General features: G+C 39.6%; 1 protein-coding gene and 1 non-coding gene across 2 annotated transcripts in view; both read left to right on the top strand.

Moving 5' to 3' along the window:
- The window catches only part of ADGRG4 (adhesion G protein-coupled receptor G4), a 152,646-nt gene that overhangs the window by 99,575 nt on the left and 30,075 nt on the right, over positions 1-22,996 (top strand). The window contains exons 13-17 of the mRNA XM_004606657.2: positions 7,302-7,436; positions 14,907-15,026; positions 15,833-15,878; positions 18,266-18,369; positions 20,498-20,619. Coding sequence (XP_004606714.2) covers positions 7,302-7,436; positions 14,907-15,026; positions 15,833-15,878; positions 18,266-18,369; positions 20,498-20,619 — 527 coding nt within the window. The remainder of the gene's footprint in view (positions 1-7,301; positions 7,437-14,906; positions 15,027-15,832; positions 15,879-18,265; positions 18,370-20,497; positions 20,620-22,996) is intronic.
- On the top strand, positions 21,894-22,000 carry LOC129400458 (U6 spliceosomal RNA). Its single transcript, XR_008627699.1, has one exon. It is a non-coding gene; the product is annotated as a U6 spliceosomal RNA (small nuclear RNA).

Genomic DNA, 22,996 nt, shown 5'->3' with positions numbered 1-22,996 from the left:
CTGAATATTGTGAATATGGTGAATGGATTATATGTTATTCCTATAGAGACTAAGGATATCTTATACACTTGGTTATTAAATTAGTTGAGATAAGAGTACATTCCACCTCTGTTTGGCAATTCAAATCTTACTTAAGTTCTGTGTCCTTTTCTAGAGTTTGTGTTATACATATATGGTTCATAGGTTGCTCTGATCTTTGTTTTCTGGCTCATCAAGTCAGAAACACCATGGATTTTCTGTCATAATATTGAGTGCCCTTCATAGAGTTGTTTTCAACTTGCCATAAGGTTAAAATCTGTAAAGCAGGTAACTTATTTAGTGACATTACCTTTTGCTAAGTGTCTACTCTTCTAGAGAATCGTAGAGCTGTTCTCATTTCCAGTCATGACCAACCCATGTAGTTGTTATAAGCAGAAAGGTCAAGGCCATTAAGAGCTAGTCAATCATAATCAAAGCATAAGTTCCCATTGCATTTGGGTTAAAATATGGGGTTTTCTATTATAGACCCCATGGTAGAAACAATATAAACAACCTGATCATCATCTTGGTACTAAGCTGCATATACATTGAAGCTAAGTCATAGCATCTCCATAATATTCAGTTGTCTTAAGGGAGTTTGTGTCAGAAGAGCCATATAAACTTTGGGGGATCACTAGTTATTTTGTCGGAAATATTATAAACTTCACCTTCTATGACACATGAAAGAGAAGTATGGATAATGTGATCCCAAATTATATATATATATATATATATATATATGTGTGTGTGTGTGTGTGTGTGTGTGTGTGTGTGTGTGTGTGTGTGTGTGTTCCTCATGCATGGAAGAACCAGCAGAAGAACCCAGGTGTGTGAGACCTGTGTCTGAGATTTCCAAGCCTGCTCAGATAGGGACTGGGTCTCCTCCATCCAGATCCCCCATTTTCCAGTAGCTGGGCAGTCACACCCACCAACTGCCCCCGGGTGCTGTGTAATCCCATCAATGGCCAGGATCCAGACACTATGAAACAAAGCTCCTGGAAGCACAAGGCCACATTCATGGCTGTGCGACCTCTTATTATCTAGTTCTCCCTCTCGGAGAACCTGGCAAGCTACCAAGAGTAACCTGCCCGCACAGCAGAGCCTGGCAAGCTCCCCGTGGCATATTCGATATGCCAAAAACAGTAACAATGATGGGTCTCATTCCCCTGACCCTGAAAGAGCCGCCATTGTGGCACCATTGGTAAGGACAAGTAAAGGGAGACTGCTATAGCTGTTAGGAGAGATGAAGTCATGAAATTTGCTTATAAATGGATAGATATGGAGACTATCATGCTAAGGGAAATGAGTCAGAAAGATAGGGACAGACATAGAAGGACTGTACTCATTTGTGGAGTATAGAATAACATCACATGAGGCTGATACCCAAGGACAGTAGATACAAGGGTCAGGAGGATTGCCCCATAGCAGGAAGACTGCTTCATGAGAGGAGGGGAGAAGGCAGATGGAATAGAAAAGGGATCACTAAGAAAATGATGGATGGACATGATGACCCTCAGTGTCTGTGTTGCAAGCCATAATGGCCAAAAGTAGAGAGAGAGTAGCACTGTAGCACTGTCATCCCATGGTTCATCGATTTGCTAGAGTGGGCACCAGTAACATCTCCATTGTGAAACTTGTTTTTGGCATATCAAATATGCCATGGGTAGTTTGCCAGGCTCTGCTGTGCAGGCGGGATACTCTCGGTAGCTTGCCTGGCTCTCTAAAAGGGATGAAGGAATTGAACCCGGTCAGTTGTGTGCAAGGCAAACGCCACACTTGCTGTGCTATTGCTCCATAGACTATGGGGAGTATTGTCTACCATGGAGGAAAGTAGGGGTAAACTGGGGATATTGGTGGTGGGGAATGTGCATTGGTGGAGGGAGGCGTGTTTGATCATTGTATGATTGTAACCCAAACATGAAAGCTTGTAACTATCTCAAAGTGATTTAAATTTTTTTAAAAAAGAGAGAGAAGCTGATAAAATCTCAGGGCTAGGATGAATGGAGATGTTACTGGCGCTGGCTCTCAAGCAAATTGATGAACAATGGGATGACAGTGATACAGTGATATATATATATATATATGAATATATATGGATATATGGGTGTGTGTTTATGCAGCTACATCCCGGCTGTATTACCTTGGACAAAGTCACTCAAGTTTTCTCTGCATCAATTTCATTTTGGGAGGGGGGTTTGGGTCACACCTGGCAATGCTTAGTGGTTATTGCTGCCTCTGCACTCAGAAATTACTCCTGAATTTGCCCAGGGATGCTGGGGATTGAACTCAAGTTGGCCGCATGCAAGGCAAATACCCCACCCACTGTACTATTACTCTGCCCCCCTCTGCATCAATTTCTTGATCTCACAGTACAACGTACTCTTCAGAGTTTATATAGGAATTAAAAATGAAAATGAAGTAGCATTTTATAGTTTTCTTTGTAGAGGTCCTTTACTTCTTTAGTTAAGCTGATTCCAAGGTATTTGATTTTCTGGGGCACGATTGTGAACCGGATTGCTTTTTTCATGTCCCTTTCCTCTGTCTCATTGTTTACCTATAGGAAGGCCATGGATTTTTGGGTGTTGATTTTATAGCCTGCGACTTTACTGTACAGGTCAATGGTTTCCAAGAGTTTCTTACTAGAGCTTTTAGGCTTCTCTAGGTATAGTATCATATCATCTGCGAATAGTGAGAGCTTGATTTCTTCCTTTCCGATCTGAATCCCCTTAATATCTTTTTCTTGCCTTATGGCTATTGCTAATACTTCCAGTACTATATTAAAGAGAAGTGGTGAGAGTGGGCATCCTTGTCTTGTCCCCGATCTTAGAGGAAAGGCCCTTAGTTTTTCTCCACTGATGATAATGCTTGCCATAGGTTTGTGGTAAATGGCTTCGACAATCTTGAGGAAAGTTCCTCCAAAACCCATTTTGGTGAGAGTTTTTATCATGAATGGCTGTTGGATCTTGTCAAATGTTTTCTCTGCATCTATCGATATGATCATATGGTTTTTATCTTTACTTTTGTTGATGTGATGGATTATGTTGATTGATTTCTGAATGTTAAACCATCCTTGCATCCCCGGGATGAATCCCACTTGGTCGTGGTGTATGATCTTTTTGATGAGTTGTTGGATTCTATTTGCTAGTATTTTGTTGAGTATCTTCACATCGGTGTTCATTAAGGATATTGGTCTATGAGGAAATGGAAACATATCCCTTGCTCATGGATAGGGAGAATAAATATTGTAAAAATGGCAATACTCCCCAAAGCATTATACAGAGTTAACACGATCCCTATAAAGATACCCATGTCATTCTTCAAAGAAACGGATCAAGCAATCCTGAAATTCATATGGAACAACAAACGCCCACGGATAGCTAAAACAATTCTTGGGAAAAAGATGATGGGAGGCATCACCCTCCCCAACCTTAAACTCTACTACAAAGCGGTAACAATTAAAACAGCATGGTACTGGAACAAAGGCAGAGCCGAAGACCAATGGAACAGGGTGGAATATCCCTACACACAACCCCAAATGTATGATCATCTAATCTTTGATAAGGGAGCAAGAGATGTGAAGTGGAGCAAGGAAAGCCTCTTTAACAAATGGTGCTGGCACAACTGGACAACCACATGCAAAAAAATGGGCTTAGAACTCGACCTGACACCATGCACAAAAGTCAGATCAAAATGGATTAAAGACCTCAACATCAGACCACAAACCATAAGGTACATTGAAGACAAGGTCGGCAAAACCCTCCACAATATTGAAGATAAAGGTATCTTCAAAGATGACATGGAACTAAGCAATCTAGTAAAAACAGAGATCAACAAATGGGACTACATTAAACTAAAAAGCTTCTGCACCGCAAAAGATACAGTGACCAGAATACAAAGACTATCTACAGAATGGGAAAGGATTTTTACACAATACCCATCAGATAAGGGGTTGATATCAATGGTATATAAAGCACTAGTTGAACTCTACAAGAAGAAAACTTCCAACCCCATTAGAAAATGGGGCGAAGAAATGAACGGAAACTTTTCCAAGGAAGAGATACGAATGGCCAAAAGGCACATGAAAAAGTGCTCTACATCACTAATCATCAGAGAGATGCAGATCAAAACAACCATGAGATACCACCTCACACCACAGAGACTAGCACACATCCAAAAGAACAAAAGCAACCACTGTTGTAGAGGATGTGGGGAGAAAGGGACCCTTCTACACTACTGGTGGGAATGCCGACTAGCTCAGCCCTTTTGGAAAACAATATGGACGATTCTCAAAAATTTAGAGGTTGAGCTCCCATTTGACCCAGCAATACCACTGCTGGGAATATATCCCAGAGGAGCAAAAAAGTATAGTCGAAATGACATCTGCGCTTATATGTTCGTCGCAGCACTGTTTACAATAGCCAGAATCTGGGAAAAACCCGAGTGCCCTAGAACGGATGACTGGTTGAAGAAACTTTGGTACATCTATACAATGGAATACTATGCCACTGTTAGAAAAAATGAGGTCATGAATTTTGCATATAAGTGGATCAGCCTGGAAAGTATCATGCTAAGTGAAATGAGTCAGAAAGAGAGAGACAGACATAGAAAGATTGCACTCATCTGTGGAATATAGAATAATAGACTAGGAGACTAACACGCAAGAATAGGATAAATATATACCAGGGGGTTGACTCCGTGGCTTGGAGGCTGATCTCTCATTCTGGGAAACTCAGAGAAGGGAACACCAAGTAAAATGTGGTTGTAGGTCATGCGGGCGAAGGGTGATGTTTGCCGAATGTAGACTAGAGACTGAACGCAATGGCCACGCAACACCTTTATTGCAAACCACAACACCTAATCACAGAGATAGAACAAAAGGGAATGCCCTGCCACAGTGGCAGTGTGTGGGGGGGTGGGGAGACGGGAATGGAGAGGGTGGGAGGGATGCTGGGTTTACTGGTGGTAGAGAATGGGCACTGGTGAAGGGATGGGTTCTTGAATTTTGTATGGGGAAAACATGAGCACAAAAATGTATAAATCTGTAACTGTACCCTCACGGTGATTCACTAATTAAAAATAAATAAATTATTAAAAAATAAATAAAAGTAAAAATGCACATAATGGTACCCAAACAGCTCACTTTTCCTGAGGGAGTCTGTTTCCAGCTATAATGCCAGGGTAATAATTAATAAGCTTCTGTTAATTCTCAGAAATGCTTTATTAGCAGGGCTGGAAAGTTAGGGTAAGGCATTTGATTGCAGCCAATGCCAATTCAATTTATGGCACCACATAAAGTTTCATAGCACTATCATGAGTGACCCCTGAGTTCAGCGCCAGGAGTAGCCCCTGCACACCTCCAAGTATAGCCCCAAAACATTCCAAAATGTTCTAGTATTCATCATATACTATTTTCAATCAAATTAGTAATTTTTTCTGATAGTAAGCTTTTAGCAGAATTTTTAAGGTTTAATGGTTCACTTTTTTGCTCTACTTAAAAAATTATTGTTATCACAACTAAAACATTTAATTATTTTTTTGTTTTGGGGCCATATCCATGTGGGTTCTCAAGGGTTTTTCCTGACAGTGCTCAGTCATGACCTCTGCAGTGCTCAGGAGACCAATATGTAGTGCCCTATATAGAACTAGGGTCTACTACATGCAAGGTAAGCACCTTAAATGCTGTACTGTCGTTATGGCGCCATTAACAAAGCTCAATAAACTGTGGGATAAGTTCATAATGTTATTATATTGGGTTTCCTCATTTTTATTCACCTCTCAATGATTATATAGAAGAAAGTAAGTACCCTGCTTTTGAAGACTCATCTTTATTTCCGAGATTCATTTCAAATTATGTATTTTATTATTTCTCTTCCTGCCTCTCTGAATACCCAGATGAAAACAGATCGAAGTGAGAGAAACTCAGAAACAGGGTGTTTTTTTAAAAGACCTTGTCACAGTGAGATACAGTTATAAAGCTTTCATGATTGAATTTCAGTCATACAACGTTCCAACACCTAACTCTTCAACAGTGTACCTTCCGCACAACCAATATCCACCGAATCCTTCCTGTTACCCCCCCCCTCCACCTGCCTGTATGGCAGGTACTTTTCTTCTCTCTCTCTCTCTCTCCTTTTGGGCATTATCATTTCAAATATAGATACTGAGAGGCCATCATGTTTGGTCATTTGCCCACTTTCCGCACACATCTCCAGTCCATAGTAATCCCTTCCAACCATTACTGTCATAATGATCCCTTATCTTTCTCAACTACCCTCTCCCCCAGCCCTTGAGGCAGGCTTCCAACCATGGACCGTTCATCCTTACCCTTGTCAGAAACAGATTTAGCAAGGAAAAGGATCATGTATCTCTATGTCCTTGTGCACCAGGGTCAGGTCATTCTGTGTAGTGTATGCATGCAATGCATGTATGTTAAAAGTATAGCATACATTATGGAAAACAATATGAAGAGTAACTCAAAAATTAAAAATTAATTACAATACAATCCAGTAATTCTACTTCTAAGCTAGCATCTATCTGAAAAGCACACAAATATTAATTAAAAATATATATACCCATCTATGTTCATTGCAACCCTATGCATAATAGCCAAGTTGTAGAAACAGTGCAAGTATCCAGTGACAGATGAGTGGATAAAGTTATGGTATATATACACAATAGAATACACTCAACTATAAGAAAGATGAGATCATGCCTTTGGCTACAACATGGATGTAACTGGAAGATGTCACCCTAAGTGAAATAAATTAGAGGAAGAAAGATAAATACCAATTATCTCATTCTTCTGTAGCAAACAAAGAAACAAAGCAAGAGAACAATATCCAATGAAAACGAACCCTGAGACTCCGACCAAAGAACTGAGGTTCCCAAAGGGAAGGGTTAGGGTTAGGTTGGATTGACAGAGTACAAAGGACTGTAGTGGGAGTAGTATATTGACACTTTAGAGGTGGACATGAGTGATCACATTGCACCCAAAAAAATATTTAGACTAGAGAAATAGTACAGTGGGTAGGCACTTATCTTGCACATGGCCAATAGGATTCAATCTCCAACATCCCCTTGATCCCTCCAGGAGTGATTTATGAGCATAGATCCAGGAGCAACCCCTAAGGACTCCCAAGTATGGCCCAAAACTAGAAAACTATACTGTGTATAGCATAGCTTGTGGAATTAGCCTCTATAGCTGGGATTTGGGTGAAAGTGGTGGCAGACTTCAGTCTGATGGGACAAGGTCGCACTTTAAATTTTCTGTTTATTCTTGTCAGATTCTCCTAGGTAATGTCCCTCCAGGTCGGGTATTGGCCTCCATACATTTGCCTAAATCACTGAGAGGGAGAATTCCTCCTAACGGTCTACAGACCATCTTGTTCAATTTCTTTGGCCAGACATCACTCTTTCAGGTAAGTTTTTGCTTCTGGAGACTGTCATAGACTAGCACATTGTGACTCATTGTGTAATTATGAACTCTTCATATTCTCACGATGTTCTGTTTGTTTTAGACTATGCTCTCTGATTCCTCCTACAATATTTCAGCACAAATGTTGGCCCTCTATCTCTCTCTATATATATCAGTGTTTAATTATGTGCCACAGCTTTTAATTTTCAAAGCTTCTTCACTTTGGAAGGGACATTAAGGAATATGTGATGATCAAACAAAGGGATATAGATATTTTAAAATCAAGGAACAATTACTTCTCCTGAGGTAATGACGTTTCAGCATATCAACTTTCTCAAATCTCCCCTGGCTCTTCAAAGCCAATGTTCTGAGTCTTGAGGCATTCTATTTTTCAGCACACTAAGAATGTCCAGGAGGACACTTGCCCTTGGTGGTGTTTTTAAAGACTTTTACGACTTTTGACCTCCTTTCTTTTTTATTTATTTACTGGGGAGTTTGTGCCACACCTGGGAATGAACCAGGGCTACTCCTGGCTCTGTGCTCAAGAATGACCTTGATGATGCTCAAGGGGCCATATGTGATTCCCAAGGGTTTGAAACAAGATCACAGCTGATATGACTTCATAAGGCCTTACCTTCTGTCTCTCAGGCCTCTATTTTTTCTTATTTGTGTTTGTGCAGCAAAATTTCTCTTTAATATTCTCTTTATTTTATTTTTTCCTTATTTTGCATTGAGTGACTGTGAGATACAATTTAAAGCTTTCATGTTTGAGTTTCAGTCATAGAACGATCAAACACCCATCCTTCCACCAGTGTACATTTCCCACCACCAATATCCCCAGTATCCCCCCCCCATTCCACCCCCTTACCTTGCCTCTATGGAAGACAATTTCCCTCTTACACTCTCTCTCTACTTTGGGCATTATGGTTTGCAATACAAATACTGAGAGGCCATCATGTTTGGTCCTTTATCTACTTTGAGCACACATCTCCCATCCCGTCTCTCAGGCCTTATGAGATTCCTTTTTGCCTGAGGAATTGTTACGTGATTACAGCAATACAGGTATATACAATAGATGTTCAAATTAAACATTGACTACTGATAAATTATTAAAAGACTTATTTAAAAAACATTTTTTAAGAGTTTGGGGTCAGTGGTAAAGGAGGATGCCAATATAAGTCTTTACCCCAGTGTATATGAAGGAGAAGGACAGGGAAAGAAAGAAGTCTGGGCAGAGGCAGTAAGAAAATGAGGAAGGGAAGTAATGGAAGAGCAGGGGTCAGGGACCTTGAGTACATCAGTAGTGTGTGTGTGTCAGGGGCAGCGGTGGGGTGGAATAGATATATATCTAACCACAGCCTCAACAACACTGAAAACATAAGATCCAAACTACAACCACCAAACTTTAAAATGTGCCTGTCAATGTGCCAGGCTGGTGGGGTGGGCGTGGCAGGGGGAACTTGGGAACTCTGGTAGAGATATGTTGACACAGATGGTGAGATTGGTGCTAAAACATTATATTTTGAAATTCAATTATCAATAACTGTAAATAATAGTTCTTTAACACATATTTTTAAATTTAAACTTGGGGTCAAATGGCCTTCTGTCCCACAATTTTAAAAGGTAGGACCTACATGTTTTTGTTGCTCCTTCCCACCCTCTCCATAGAACCTTTTCCGAGAGCCAAAATTCTTATATATGTTTACAGCACAGAGATAATACTGGGTAGTATTGAAAAGCATAAATTTTGGGTCCAGGTTGGCTGAATTTAATACTGACTGTGCCACTCTCTACCTGTTTGTGTTGGGCAGGTTCTTTAGTCACCATATACTTTTATTTCCTCCTGCATCAAACTGTAATGTTGAAGAATTAGAGGAGTTAATGCATACAATGTATTCAGAATGTTGTCTGGCACCAGATCAATGCCAAGTCATTCATTTTGTGGCTATAGTTACTTGCCTCGCTTGGAGTCTTGGCTTAATAAAAAGACCATTCTTTAGTGCCATGCTTCCATCAGCTTTGGGGGAAGAGAGCAACCAGAGTTTGTATGGAGTTGTGGATTATGGTTACTATTAATTGTTAATTACCACATCTCCTTAGGGGACACCAAACACAGAGTATGATGACATCAAAGGTCTGTGTCCCGGTTCCCTGAATTCATTCGTTGAAATCTCCATTTTATCCTGTGGGAACCCAGTGAAAAATGTGCCATATATGACCCAAAAAGTTGGCCTTCACCATTCAGGCACTTTGCTCTTGGACTTCTAGACTCCAGAACTGTGCAAAATAAATTTGTATTTTTATAAGTCACCCAGGCTATGGTATTTTATAATTGCAGGCATGAATCTAAACCTGATTTGTTCAGTGCTGTTTATTTGATGGGGCATGTTTGGACCACACCTGTTGATGCTCAGGGGCTACTACTGGCTCTGTGTTCAGGGATGATTCCCGGTGGTGCTCAACGAATATTAAATGTAGCCTTCACCCCTGTGCTATCCCTCTAGTCTGAAGTCAAGTCATTTTGACTGTTGCTCCAAAAAGTCCAAAAATTTTTAATGAGGTGATACAGTTGGAATTAAAATTTTAATTGGGTGGTGTTGTGAGGCGTGTGCATGACTTCAAGGGCTTCCAGAAATTAGGGAGATGGGAGGAGGTAGCCCGTGGGGGGAAATAGCCCATCCCTGACTCAGTGACAGTCTGGCGATTTCATTCACAAATCCCGCATACCTGAGTTTTTCAACGGATTAATTTTAGAAAGTGGCAGAGCTAAGACTTAAGTCAAGTCTCTCTGACTTCACAGTTTAAATATTTGAGAGGTCATTAACTTGCCCAAATGTGTTTTCATTTCTAAAATTCACATTAACTTGCCCAAGTGACTTTGCATTTTGTTGCTTTATAAATTTCATTTTCCAAAATTCACATTAAGTTGCCCTCATTCATATTAACTTGCTCAAGTGTATTTATATTTTCTAAAGTCTATTCAAAGGAATGTGTTACTAATGGTCAAATATTATATAAATATATATGTAATATACTTATCACACAGCAACTAAAGTATATGGCATTATCTCCAGCTATATCGATAGGAACTTGTGTTCTGCAATTCTCTAGCCACTCCTTTATAAATTCTATTTATAAATAGTATCCTTATAAATTCACATAAATTCACTGGTTTTCCCAAGTAGGTCCTGACATGTGTCATAATGTAAAAGTATTTTATTTTTGTAGCTCCTGAGATGTTTTCCATAGATATACATTTACTCTGTCCCTTTTTACTGGACAAATTTTAGGTTGGACACAGGACAAGCTGGTTAATGAACAAAATTTTTAATAAAAATGGACAACGTGATTCACAGCACTCTGAGCCTTTTAGTCATCTCGTAATTTCTCGGTAACATCAGAGATGTCATTATTTTTGTCTTAATCTCTCTCCTTTCTTCATAGTGCTTTGATTGTCTCATAAAATAAAAGATAAACTTATTTTGCATAGATTTCACACATAATAAGTAATTTTTATTCACTAACATCTTCCACTGAAAGAGATTAAAGATCTTTGCCAAAATTAGCCTACAGACGTCATAGTGCCAGATGAAGAACTAGCCTGTCCTCAATTTCAGAGATGGAAGGGCCCCCATGACACATTCGATCCCATCATTTTAATAGTAAGGAAACTGAGACCCAGCGAAGGAAGGGACATTCTAGAAGTGACAATGTTTATTCATTTATGCATGCAGTTATTCATTCTGTCTAAAACGTTCCTACTGTGTGTCTTGTATGGTGCTGGATGCTGGGGATACAGAGGTGAACAAGAAAGTACATGTCATTTTCCTTCAGGGAAATTAAGTCTGACAGAGGAGAAGAGAGACCTAAGATTTACAACATTGAAGGGGTGAACCAAGAACTGAACCTATGGTTACTGGGTAGTGAACAGATACTTGCAAGACAAACAACCTTTTCTCCTAGCCCCCCAAGTCTATAGCCTTGTTTTCACACTACTTTCTGTCATATCTGTTGATCAAAATATGAAGTATAATTGCAGCATAGCCCCTGGAAAATGGTTGACAGTCTAGCACTCATGGAAAACTAATCCTTCCTCTTCCACTCTGTCACCAGCAGTGTAGGTCATGGGGAGATGGACAAAGTTCTAGGCAAGTACCATGATGCACAAGGGTCCTGGGAACATAGTGGAGGGCACTACCCTGATATGGGGGCTCAGAAAAGGTTAGGGAGTATTAGTATCAGATAATATCCAAGATTGTGTAGGAACTAGAGAAAAGAGGGTGAGGAGAAGGAGGGAGAAGTGTTTCAGGCAGACAGAACAGCTTATGTAAAGGTTGGAAAGTGAAATAGGTAAAATCTGAACATAGAGAAGAAAGGCTGGAGTAAGAATTGATTTTATTTCTGTCTCTGTACAGCCACAACTTTGTAGCTAACAGAAATAAAACCAGAGAATAGGTTCATTAAGTCTTGCCTGTGTTTCTCCTCCTTTGGTCCTTCTGCCACAGAAAGCGATCTCTTAGTTTAAGTTGTAAGGGATGTTAGATATCTGTGCCCCCTTCCTTCCTAATGGCCCAAAAAGGGAAAGGGACTGTCAGGGAAGCCAGAAGGTTTGGTCCAGCTCTGAGTTTCTTAACTGTAAGTCAGGGTCTTTTGTACTGTGTCTCATTGCATGTTCACCTCTGCTGCTTGCTAACCCAGAGGAATTCCTCTGGGAATGTAGCCCTGATCTATCTTTCTGGGAAGAAGAACAGAAAGGATCAGGTACAGGAAGTGGCTGCTTTCTAAGTGGAGCCCCATGATACGTTCACAATTACCCAGTTCTCAGTGGCTCTGGGGAGTGGAGGCCTGGTATCTTTTATTTATTTTTAAAATTTATTTATTTGGGCTGGAGCGATAGCACAGCAGGTAGGGCATTTGCCTTGCACATGGCCGACCCGGGTTTGATTTGTCTGCCCCTCTTGAGAGCCTGGCAAGCTACCAAGAGTATCTTGCCAGCATGGCAGAACCTGGCAAGCTGGCCGTGGCATATTTGATATGCCAAAAACAGTAACATGTCTCACAATGGAGATGTTACTGGTGCCCACTTGAGCAAATCGATGAGCAATGAGATGGCAGTGACAGTGACAGTGACTATTTATTTATTTAATAGTGAATGACCCTGAGGTACAGTTACAGACTTACAAACTTCCGTGTTTGCATTTCAGTCATACAGTGATCGAGTACCCACCATCCACCAGTGTCCATTCTCTACCACCAATGATCCCAGTATCTCTCCCAGCACCCCCACCCCATCCTCCCCACCCCACCCAACCTCTGTGGCAGGGCATTCCCTTTTGTTCTTTCTCTCCTTTTGGGTGTTGTGGTTTGCAATAGATGCATTGAGTCAGCCTGGTATCTTTTATAAGTAGCCAACAGAACCCTTTAGAAACATCACCTGGCTAACCTCTTCTTGTATGTCTTTCTAAAACAAACATTTTTTAAAATTAATTTTTAGCAAATCACTGTGAGTTACAAAGTGACAAAATTTTGAGTTTTATGATTTTTCAGCGTGCAATGCTTCAATACTAATCCTTCCAACAGTGTCCACTTCTCTCCCATCCCCCAGCCTGCCCCTTCTGTCAGGCACTGTTTTCTGTTTCTTTTTCCCTCTCAGACATGGTGGTTTAAAATACTGTTACTGAGTCTTCTAGTGTTTCTTGGCAAGTGCTCAGAGGATGAGTTTCCCTTGCCTTCTCCTGGGGTCTGCAGCCTCTCTTCCCGTGGCTCCCAGAGAGGCAGTCTTTCAGAGCTAGCTTGCAGCTTTGAACTGTGGTGGCGGTTTGGCCCTGTTAATTAGCAAGCTCCACATATGAATGGCTACATTCTAATTTGTTTACTTTAAAGCAACAGTTAAAATAAATTATAGAGCTTTACTCAGCAGCTCTGTGCAGATAGTGTGTGTATGCCTGTTGTGTGTGTTTGTGCTAATTTGTTTACTTTAAAGCAACAGTTAAAAAAATTATAGAGCTACACTCAGCATCTCCAGTGCAGATGGGGGTGTGTGCTAATGTTTTTACTTTAAAGGAACAGTTTACAAAATTATAGAGCTATACTCAGCAGCTCTCTGCAGATAGTGTGTGTGTGTGTGTGTGAGAGAGAGAGAGAGAGAGAGAGAGAGAGAGAGAAAGAGAGAGTGAGAGTGGTGGCTTAGGACTCAGCAACTCCCAGAGATGCTCAGCAGACAGCCTAATGGTGCTGAGAAAAAAGGACTACACTGTTTTAGGGAGGATGGAAGATCAGTATAGGGGAAAAGCATTTAATAAAGTAACTGATGAACTGGCTACAAAATAAGACTTTTATGTTATATAGTATAGGCAAGACCCTGTTCTGGACTCCCAGGCAAGCTATGCTGAGGCTCTGGTCTCAGAGTTCACGGCTTTCAGAGCTCAGGCCCCTCTGGGGAAGGTGTGATTGTCCTTAGCAACTTGTTCCCAGCTTGATATTCATCAATTTCCTTTCCGAGCTCTCCGATGGACTAGACCGGAAGTACCTGAAAAGGAACTCACGATGAAGTTAGGTTCTGAGGAGGGGCTTCCTAAAACAAACAGAAGAGACTTGAGGTTGCAACCAGAAGAGCAGGGCAATAATCAGGGCCTGGATTGCAACCAAAGTAGGGAACCAGTTTCCTCTGTTCCTAGTGCAGTGCAGAGTCGAAAATCCCACACCAATGCTCATTTTAACAGACCTTGGGATGGCTGTCTATTAATGGGTTGCTCTAGTGTGGTATAATTGACAACTTGTGTGAAGAAACAAGATGAACTAACCGATCTCATAAAACTCCTTCATATGTCATTTTATTTCCCATCTTCTGAAACTAAGCTATGCATCACTTCAAAACTGATGGTTGACTCTTCCCCCCACCCTGCCTTCTTCCTTCCTTCTTGCATGTTGTTGTGACAACCAGGCTTGAAATGTTTATTTGCTTTAGATGGAGAGATCATGAGAGCTTGCACTCTTGGTTGTGATGCCCATGCACTTTGTTGTGGTTCTCTTGAGGGGTTGCTTACTTTGGGAACTTCACCTGGGTGGGGGTCTGTGCCAGAGATCACACACTTTCTTTGGTGCCAGGGATCCCCAGTGACAATGCCAGGCTGAAGAGACTGTACAGAGGTTAAGATTGTACACTGCCATTTTCAGTTCAATACAGCCCCATAAATGGTCTCCCGAGCACCGCCAGGAGTGACCTCTGAGCACAGAACCAGGAGTAAACCCTGAGCACCACCAAGTGTTGCCCAAATCCAAAAGGCACCAAATGGCACTGCCCCCAGTACCATGCTCATTCCTCTGTGGGGGTGGTGAGGATCACCCTTGTGGCCTCATGCCTGCCAGGTGGGTACTCTGCTTCTGAACTATCCCTGGGTCCCAGGATTTGTAACCTGTAGGAAATTCAAAATTTAGGAACTGAATTCTTCTTTCTTATATACTTCACCTACAGATCAAAAATGTCAGCAAAGCATTAACCACGTATGTTGTGAGTGCCAGCGTTTCAGACACGTACATTCAGAACTTGGCTGACCCAGTGATTATAACTTTGCAGCATATTGAAGGAAACACGGTAACATATCCATTTTCACCTCAGAATCAAAAGGCTTCAAACAAACCTACATGATTTTCTTGCTAAAAATAAATACCTAGTTTACAGCTTTGATTCTAAAACCTAATGAAGGTTGTCCCATTCCAAGTAGCAGAGGTGAGTGTAATTGGAGCCTTCTAGAAATAATGCTTTAACTTAAAAGTATAACAGATAATGAGCTTCCAGCACTGTTACAGGTTGGTAAGGAATTGTGTGGGACAGGTGATCTTATAGTTCTTCCTTTACAGTGATTTATATTTAAATTCATGTATTTTTAATTAAAAATAAATTTTAGGGGACCAAAAATATAGTAGAGCATTTACCTACATGTAGCTGACCTAGGTCCAATCCCTGGCAACCAATATGGTCCCCTCAGCCCTGCAAAGAGTGATGCCAGAACACAGAGCCAGGAGTAAGCCCTGAGCCCTATAGGTATAACCCCCAACAAAGCAAGCAAAAAATGCTGCGTATGGTACTGGATACATAGTACAGGGTTCAAGGTACTTGCCTTGCCTTAAGGCACTCTAGTTTATTACTCAGCACCTTATAGTCCCCATAGAACTGTTAGAATGACCACAAAACTCAGAGCCAGGAGTATCCTCCAGTAAAGATGATGTAGCCCACACTCTCCCAAATCAGTTTGAACTGGTGTCACAACTCTCCAAACATGCCATCAACCAATTTCTTATTGTCTCTACTTCTCTGGGAGAAAATATTTGTGTGTAGCTGTTATTATGTGATAACTATAATAAGGAATGGTGTTAATCTGTGATTTTTCTTTTTTCTAGAAATATGATCAAGTCCAATGTGCCTTTTGGGACTTTGGGAGTAACAGTAAGCATTTTCCTCAGCCAGCTTTGTCTTTGGCTCTCAGTGAGACATTGCTCCTCATCACCATTTTCCTATATGACGTTTGAATGGAAGGGAGTGGAACTGAAGCTTCCATCTTATCAGATCCTCCAAAAATCCCTGACTAAGATTTATATGTGGATTTATATCTAATTAGGTCATGGGAAGTTAAAAAATTCCTTTTAATAAAAGCCTCCAGAGAGTAGAAAAATCACATAACTTACGAATAAGCAGAGTAGAAAGAAAGATCTAGTGCAGAACCTGCTCTTGGAAGAAAGTTGAGGGCTGAATAACTAGCCTCTGATCTGTGCTTGCCCATAGAGATTTGTGGTCTATTATCTCCTTCACTCCTTCCCCTATCTCTTCCATACTTCTAGCTCAATCAGCCCATTGAGACTCTTACGCCTCCAGTCTTTTTAACTTTTTTTTTTAACTTTTCATTGAGAGGGTGAGATTTCTGTGTTGGGGACTAGCAAATAGTACAGGGGTTAAGGTGCTTGCCCAGCACATTACTGACCAACTCAGGGTCAATCCCTGACACCATTTATCATTCCCTGAACAACATCAAGTGTGCTCCCTGAAGTGATAGCACAGCAGGTAGGGCGTTGTTTGCCTTGCACACGGCCAAACCAGATTCGGTTCCCAGCACCCCATATGGTCCCCGAGCACTGCCAGGAGTGATTCCTGAGTGCAGAGCGAGAAGTAACCTCTATACATCACTGGGTGCAATCCAAAAAGCAAAAAAAAGAGTGCTCCCTGAGCACAGATCCAGGGGTAAGCACTGAGCAGCGCTGTGTGTGGCCCCAACACCCCCCCAATGTTTTATCAGTTAATTTCTATGTTGGTGAGGTATAGATTTTTGGACAGAGAGAAAAGGGGTTAGAGATGGGAACTTCTGAGTTCCTCCTAGGTTTCCATCACTACTGGAATCTCCAGAGATATTACCAAATCTCAGAATTCCCACACAGAATCAGTTTATCAGTTTTCAATGGAACACTGTGGATGGCCATACAACCTGTAATTTTGCCTATAAGAACTCTTGTCTAGATACTTTTCCTTTTCCTGGATCCTTAGAATTTAGGAACAAAGGGGAAATTATTTTTCTATTTAACTCCCTAGAGTGTAGGAATACTACTTCTTTCAAAAAATGGATAAAGCACTAGATATATAGACATATAGAATAGATATAGTCCTTTCCTGGTCCTTTTCAGGTCTTTCAGGATAAAATTCTTGGGGCAAAATGTTTAGCTTTACTGAAAGTAGACTAGAGACTGAACACAATGGCCACTCAATACCCCTATTGCAAACCACAACATCCAATTGGAGAGAGAGGGATCAAAAGGGAGTACCCTGCCACAGAGGCAGCGTGGGGTGGGGGGAAAATGGGATGGGGGGGAGGGATACTGGGTTTATTGGTGATGGAGAACGGGCACTGGTGGAGGGATGTGTTTGTGAACATTGTATGAGGAAAAGACAAGTTCTAACATGTGTGAATCTGTATCTGTACCCTCATGGTGATTCACTAATTAAAGAATAAAATAAAAAAATGTTTAGCTTTACACCACATACAGACACAATAATTTTATCTATATATTCATTAATATCAGCTTCTGGGCTCCTTCCATGTTCCCCCTTACTCCCACCCCTCTTACAAAGAATCTAAAACTTCTGGAAACTGTAGTTATCCATGATGGATACATCTTGACTAAACTGCCTTCCCTGAGATCTAGCCCCCATCCTAAAGGCTATCCTAAAAGTTCTACTTTAAGATTGGTCTATTACTGAGAATCTATGGGTTAGGAAGTGTATGATTGTCTAGAACCACAGACAGATGTGCTCAGGGGTAAGAAATGAGGCATGTGTAAAGTAGACCAGAGGTTTTAACTGTCTTAAAGGAGCCCAGACCATGATACCTTCTGCACAACATACCTAAGACTATTTGAACTCTGTGTTGAACTGGCTGTTTCCAGTGTTAGTAAAGTTACTGAATAGCTTTATATTCCATTGATCCATATTCTTTAAAAAGTTATTTCTGTTCCCTATTTGTTAGTTACTTCCCAAACAGTTACCATTCTGTCACTCTAACATGGCTGCAGAGCTATTGTTCATGATTAACATCTGCCTAATCTGTAGAGGTATGTAACAAGAATAGGGAAAATGAGAGTCAAGAACTTATGACATTTACAAAGTCCCCCAAAAGTCAATTCAGCCTATTAGATTTAATTTAATTTCAGCGTTTAATTATACCTCTGTCTTATTGTCTTAAGAAACAATGCTAATTATAACACACGTTCAGAAGTTTCATATAATGGAAAGTTAAACATTTCTGAGAAAAACAAAATTGCTTTGAAATTCCCTTCTGTCTCCTGCAGATGGGCAAGGTGGATGGAATTCATCAGGCTGTAAAGTAGAGGAAACAAACATAAATTACACAATCTGTCATTGTAACCACCTCACACATTTTGGAGTCTTAATGGTAAAGTGTCTCTTAATCCTTCTTGGTAGAATTTTGATAACTTTTATTTATTATAGACCTGGAATATATATGTATATGAATTAAGTTATGGAAAGTGTCATGCAGGTGGAAAAAACCTTCCCTTTACTTATCTAAAGTACAGAAAATTGAAACAAATATTTATTTCTCTTCTTATAAAATGAATTTCTCATCACCCAAATTCAAACATTCCAGAAAAGTTCCTATAATCACCTTCCCAAAGGATAGCAATCTTTAACACACATCTTTTTATTTCTTTTTTATAAGTATATTGATATATGGCTTTGTTTTAGAAAATGAAATAAAATTGTTCATACTGTTTTTATCACTTGTATTTATTTTACATAACAAAGTATACTGGGTAACTTTCAAGAAAAGACATACCGATTGACTTCAATTTTTAAGTATATTTATAGCATTCTATTGTATGGATTTAATTTAATGCAATCGATTTGACTAATCCCCTACAGGAAGACATTTTAGTTGGTACTGTTTTTCTCCATTCCGAACAATGTTGTAACATGAATTTTGTTTGTTTTTTCCTAATGATAGTATTTTTTTAGATAAATTGATGAACATATAATTGCTGGATGTATTCATAATGGATTTTAATTTTAATAGTTACAACAGATTGCAGAGTAGGAAATATGTATTTTAAAATACTTGCAGGATTTAATCTAATGAGGTATTTTTTTAATTTGCATATATAGGTTTCACACCTCAGACTCACCATAAACTCTTCTGTTTCTGTCAATTCCTATGGTCTTCCCTAACATTAGAACTTGCTATATTTTCCTTCAAAAAAAGGCTCTCAAGTGTGCTCTTTTTCTTTTCTTATGGATCCCAACCCCTGAAGAATTTTAGAATTCTGTTAAGTTACTTTCTGGTATATGTAGCAAAACATACACTGTCATTTCAATATGCCATGGTTGAATTTTTCCTACTAACTGCAAGCTCCTAAAGTACTGAGAATCTGTTTTATATTCCTATTTATTTTTTAAAAAATATGTTATGGGTTAATTTTCCAACTAACATTAAGCTCCTGAAGGACTGAAAATATGTTTTACATTCCTTTTTATTTTTATACCTATTTATTCAAAATATAAGAGGTGCTCAAATGAAGCATAAGTGATTTGAAAGAATTTTGTTTAGTTCCATCCACATTGGTTAGAATATTAAAGCAAGAGTCAAAAGACCAAGGTCCATTCTGCAGCTGCCACTGCCTACCTATGTGATCTCGGTCGTGCTATTTCCCTTGTTTTCAATGCAATGTAGATTTTTCTTTTGAAATGTGTAAGATTTCAGTAAGACTAAAGTTTCTTAACCTTGGCACTATTTATATTCTATTGTGGAGAAATGTTTTGTAGAATTTTAGCACCATACCTGATCTCTAAGTCCCAATTCCAGTAGGATTCTCACATGTCATGCCAATCAAAAATGTCTCCTGATATTGCCAAATGTCCCTGGGGTGGAGTAATCACTTCCTGTTGTGAACCACCAGAATAGATCAGGACTTTACCAGTTCTGAGTTGTCAGTCTCTAGAAACATCTGAAGAAATCTAGGGTCTTTCTTCACAGAACAATACACACATCTACTCAAGGGTTTTGTATATGATTTCATGTCTTTTATACTCCCTATATGAAATTACTACACTATGTGATCCTAAAGTCTATACTTTGTCTCTTAAGTTTATGAAACATGTTAAGGACAAAGGAAAAGAAACTTTGTTTGGTTCTGTTCTCTTCTACAGTGTTTGGGATGTTCAGTTTAGATCACGATTAAATTTGCATGCAAAATTTACATCTTATAAGTTCATTTATATTTTAAGTGTAGAACACGTTAATGACAATCAAACAAAGGATGAAATGTTCTTATAGTCATATTGTTGATTCTTCGTGCTTGTACACAGGGAATTTCCTTAAGCTTATTCAACAACAGCAACAGAAATCACAATTTTAAACCATATATCCATCCATGTGCTCTGGTTTTAGAAGAGCTGTGGTGGAAATTCTATAGATCCCGTGAACTTCCTGTAAGTGAGCACTGGAAGATTTTTGCCATCAACTTGTTCTGGTGACTTAATAACATCCCACACATTACATTCTTTAGGATTTTTCCAGGTCTGCAGTGGATACAGTGAATGAACGGATACTAACACTTATAACATACACTGGATGTGGAATTTCCTCCATTTTTCTGGGAGTTGTGATGGTGACATACATTGCTTTTCGGTAAGTTGATAGAATCTTGTTCTGAGTAAGTTTTATTTGGTTTGATGGATGACATTGTTATTGTAACCTTGTTCATTCCATGTTAATTTTATAAAAGGTTCCTATTTATCAAATAGGAAGAGGTCAGATCCATTAAATTATAAAGTGGACAGGTTAAAAAAAAAGACTCCTCTTAAAGAAAATACCTTAATTGTTTTTTTTTGAAAAGCAAGAAAGTTGGGAGAGGAAAATATTTCTCTAACAGGATATAAAATCTCAAACAATGAAATAAAAAGTGGATAAATTGGACTTTATTAAAATTATGGATTTCTTTCATCAAAGAACACCATTTTGACAGTGGAAAGTTAAACTACAGACTATGAGAAGATATTTTCAGTGCAATATTACAAAGGATGTGATTATGAAATTTATTTATTTATATATTAAATTTTCTGATTACTTAGTTTTGTTACAATTGAGGTAACATGATTATAATAGTTTGGCAATATAGTTTTGATATACACAGTTACTGTGTCTCCACCATCACCAAAGTGCCAAAGACACTCCACCACTGCCCTGATGTCACTTCTAGTTCCCTCTTCCCACCACCTATCCCAGCTCACTGCTTGATCACCACAATTATATTGACCAAGTTCAAGTTTGTAATTAGGAGTGTCCATTCCCTTGCTTAGTGTTCACAGAACTTTAAAAATTCCTACAAATTAGCAATAGTCAGGGCTAGAAAGATAGTATGGGGTGAAAGTGTTTGCCTTGCACATGGTCAACCCAGTTCAATTCCTAGCACTGCATATTGTCCTCTGAGCACGGCCAGAGCTGATCCTTAGCATAGAGCCAGGAGTATACCCTGAGCACTTCCAGATGTGGCTCTAGAACAAAGGAATATGATTAAAAACAGGGAAAAAAGACTTAAATGGGCATGCCACAAAATATAATATTCCTGTATAGTCTTGTTCCTTGTCAAAATGGCCAGCAAATATAAGGTTCTCAGTAGCAGAGAAATGCTAATTCAAGCCATGGTGATATTTTTTTGAAACCGCCAGAATGGATAAAATGAAAAATACTGAAAATAACAAGTATCGGCATGGATGTTGAATATGTGGGGTTCAAATGTTATTGATAGGAATGCAAAACGGCAACAATACTTTGGAAAATTATTTGGTAAACAGAAGTAAAGATAATTATCCATCTAGTTGTTGACTGAAAATTTTACTTTCAAGAGAAAAATAAGCACATCTATCCACTGAGAGCTATGTACAGGGATATTCACAACAGTTGTGCTCAACTTGGCAGCACATAGACTAAAATTGGAGCAATACAGAGAAGACTAGTATGGCCCCTGCAAAAGGATGGCATTCAAATTCCTGAAGCGTTCCATATTTTTAAAAAAATCAAAAAAGAATATTCAAAGCAGCTCTATTCATTGTGCTGTTAGTTAGAAATAACCGTAGTGTACATAAACGGTGGTATATTCACAAATAGGATTGTTCCTAGCAGTAAAAAAAGAAGGAAATTTTTCTGCACAGTACAACATACACAGCAGGTAGGGCATTTGCCTTGCACGAGGCCAGCCTAAGTTCGATGCCTCTGTCCCTCTCGGAGAGCCCGGCAAGAGTATCCCACCCACATGGCAGAGCCTGGCAAGCAACTCGTGGCATATTTGATATGCCAAAAACAGTTAACAACAAGTCTCACAATGGAGACGTTACTGGTGCCCATTCGAGCAAAATCATGAATAACGGGACCACAGTGCTACGATGCTACAACATAAGCTCATAGACACAAACACAGAAAATTAGATTAGGTAGAGAGTATACTGTATGATCCCTCTTTTTTCATTTTCAATTATTCAATTTTGGGGATTAAATCCAGGGTCTCACCTATGCAAAGCAAGGCTCTATTGATGAGCTAATCTCTGATCCCTTGTACATGAAGTTCCGAAGACAGACAAAACAAAATCTACAGAAATAGCAGCTAGAACACTGACTTCTTCCAGTTGTAGGTGTTGAATGGGGTAATGCACAAAGGCACTTTCTGAGATATTTCCTCTTGATCTGTATGGAAGTTTCTCAGGTATATTTATGTATAAAGATTCACAGAGTTAGCCCATGTGATACCTTTGTTCATGTGTCACCCGCATCTCCCCTCTTGTTTGTTTTAGTTTTACTTTCATATTTATTTATTAAAATTTTTTATTAGTTTTTTTCTAGTAGAGATTGCTATGAAATACCTGAACTAAAGATAGTAGTTTGGGGCCGATGGGCTGGAGTAATAGCACAGTGGTTAGGGCATTTGCCTTCCACGCAACCGTCCCGGGTTTGATTCCTCCGCCCCTCTCGGAGAGCCTGGCAAGCTACCGAGAATATATCACCCGCATGGC

Source organism: Sorex araneus, chromosome X (assembly GCF_027595985.1).
Source record: "Sorex araneus isolate mSorAra2 chromosome X, mSorAra2.pri, whole genome shotgun sequence".
Lineage (NCBI taxonomy): Eukaryota > Metazoa > Chordata > Mammalia > Eulipotyphla > Soricidae > Sorex > Sorex araneus.
The sequence above is the reverse complement of the archived record's forward strand: the minus strand, read 5'-3'. Positions and strand labels throughout refer to the sequence as shown.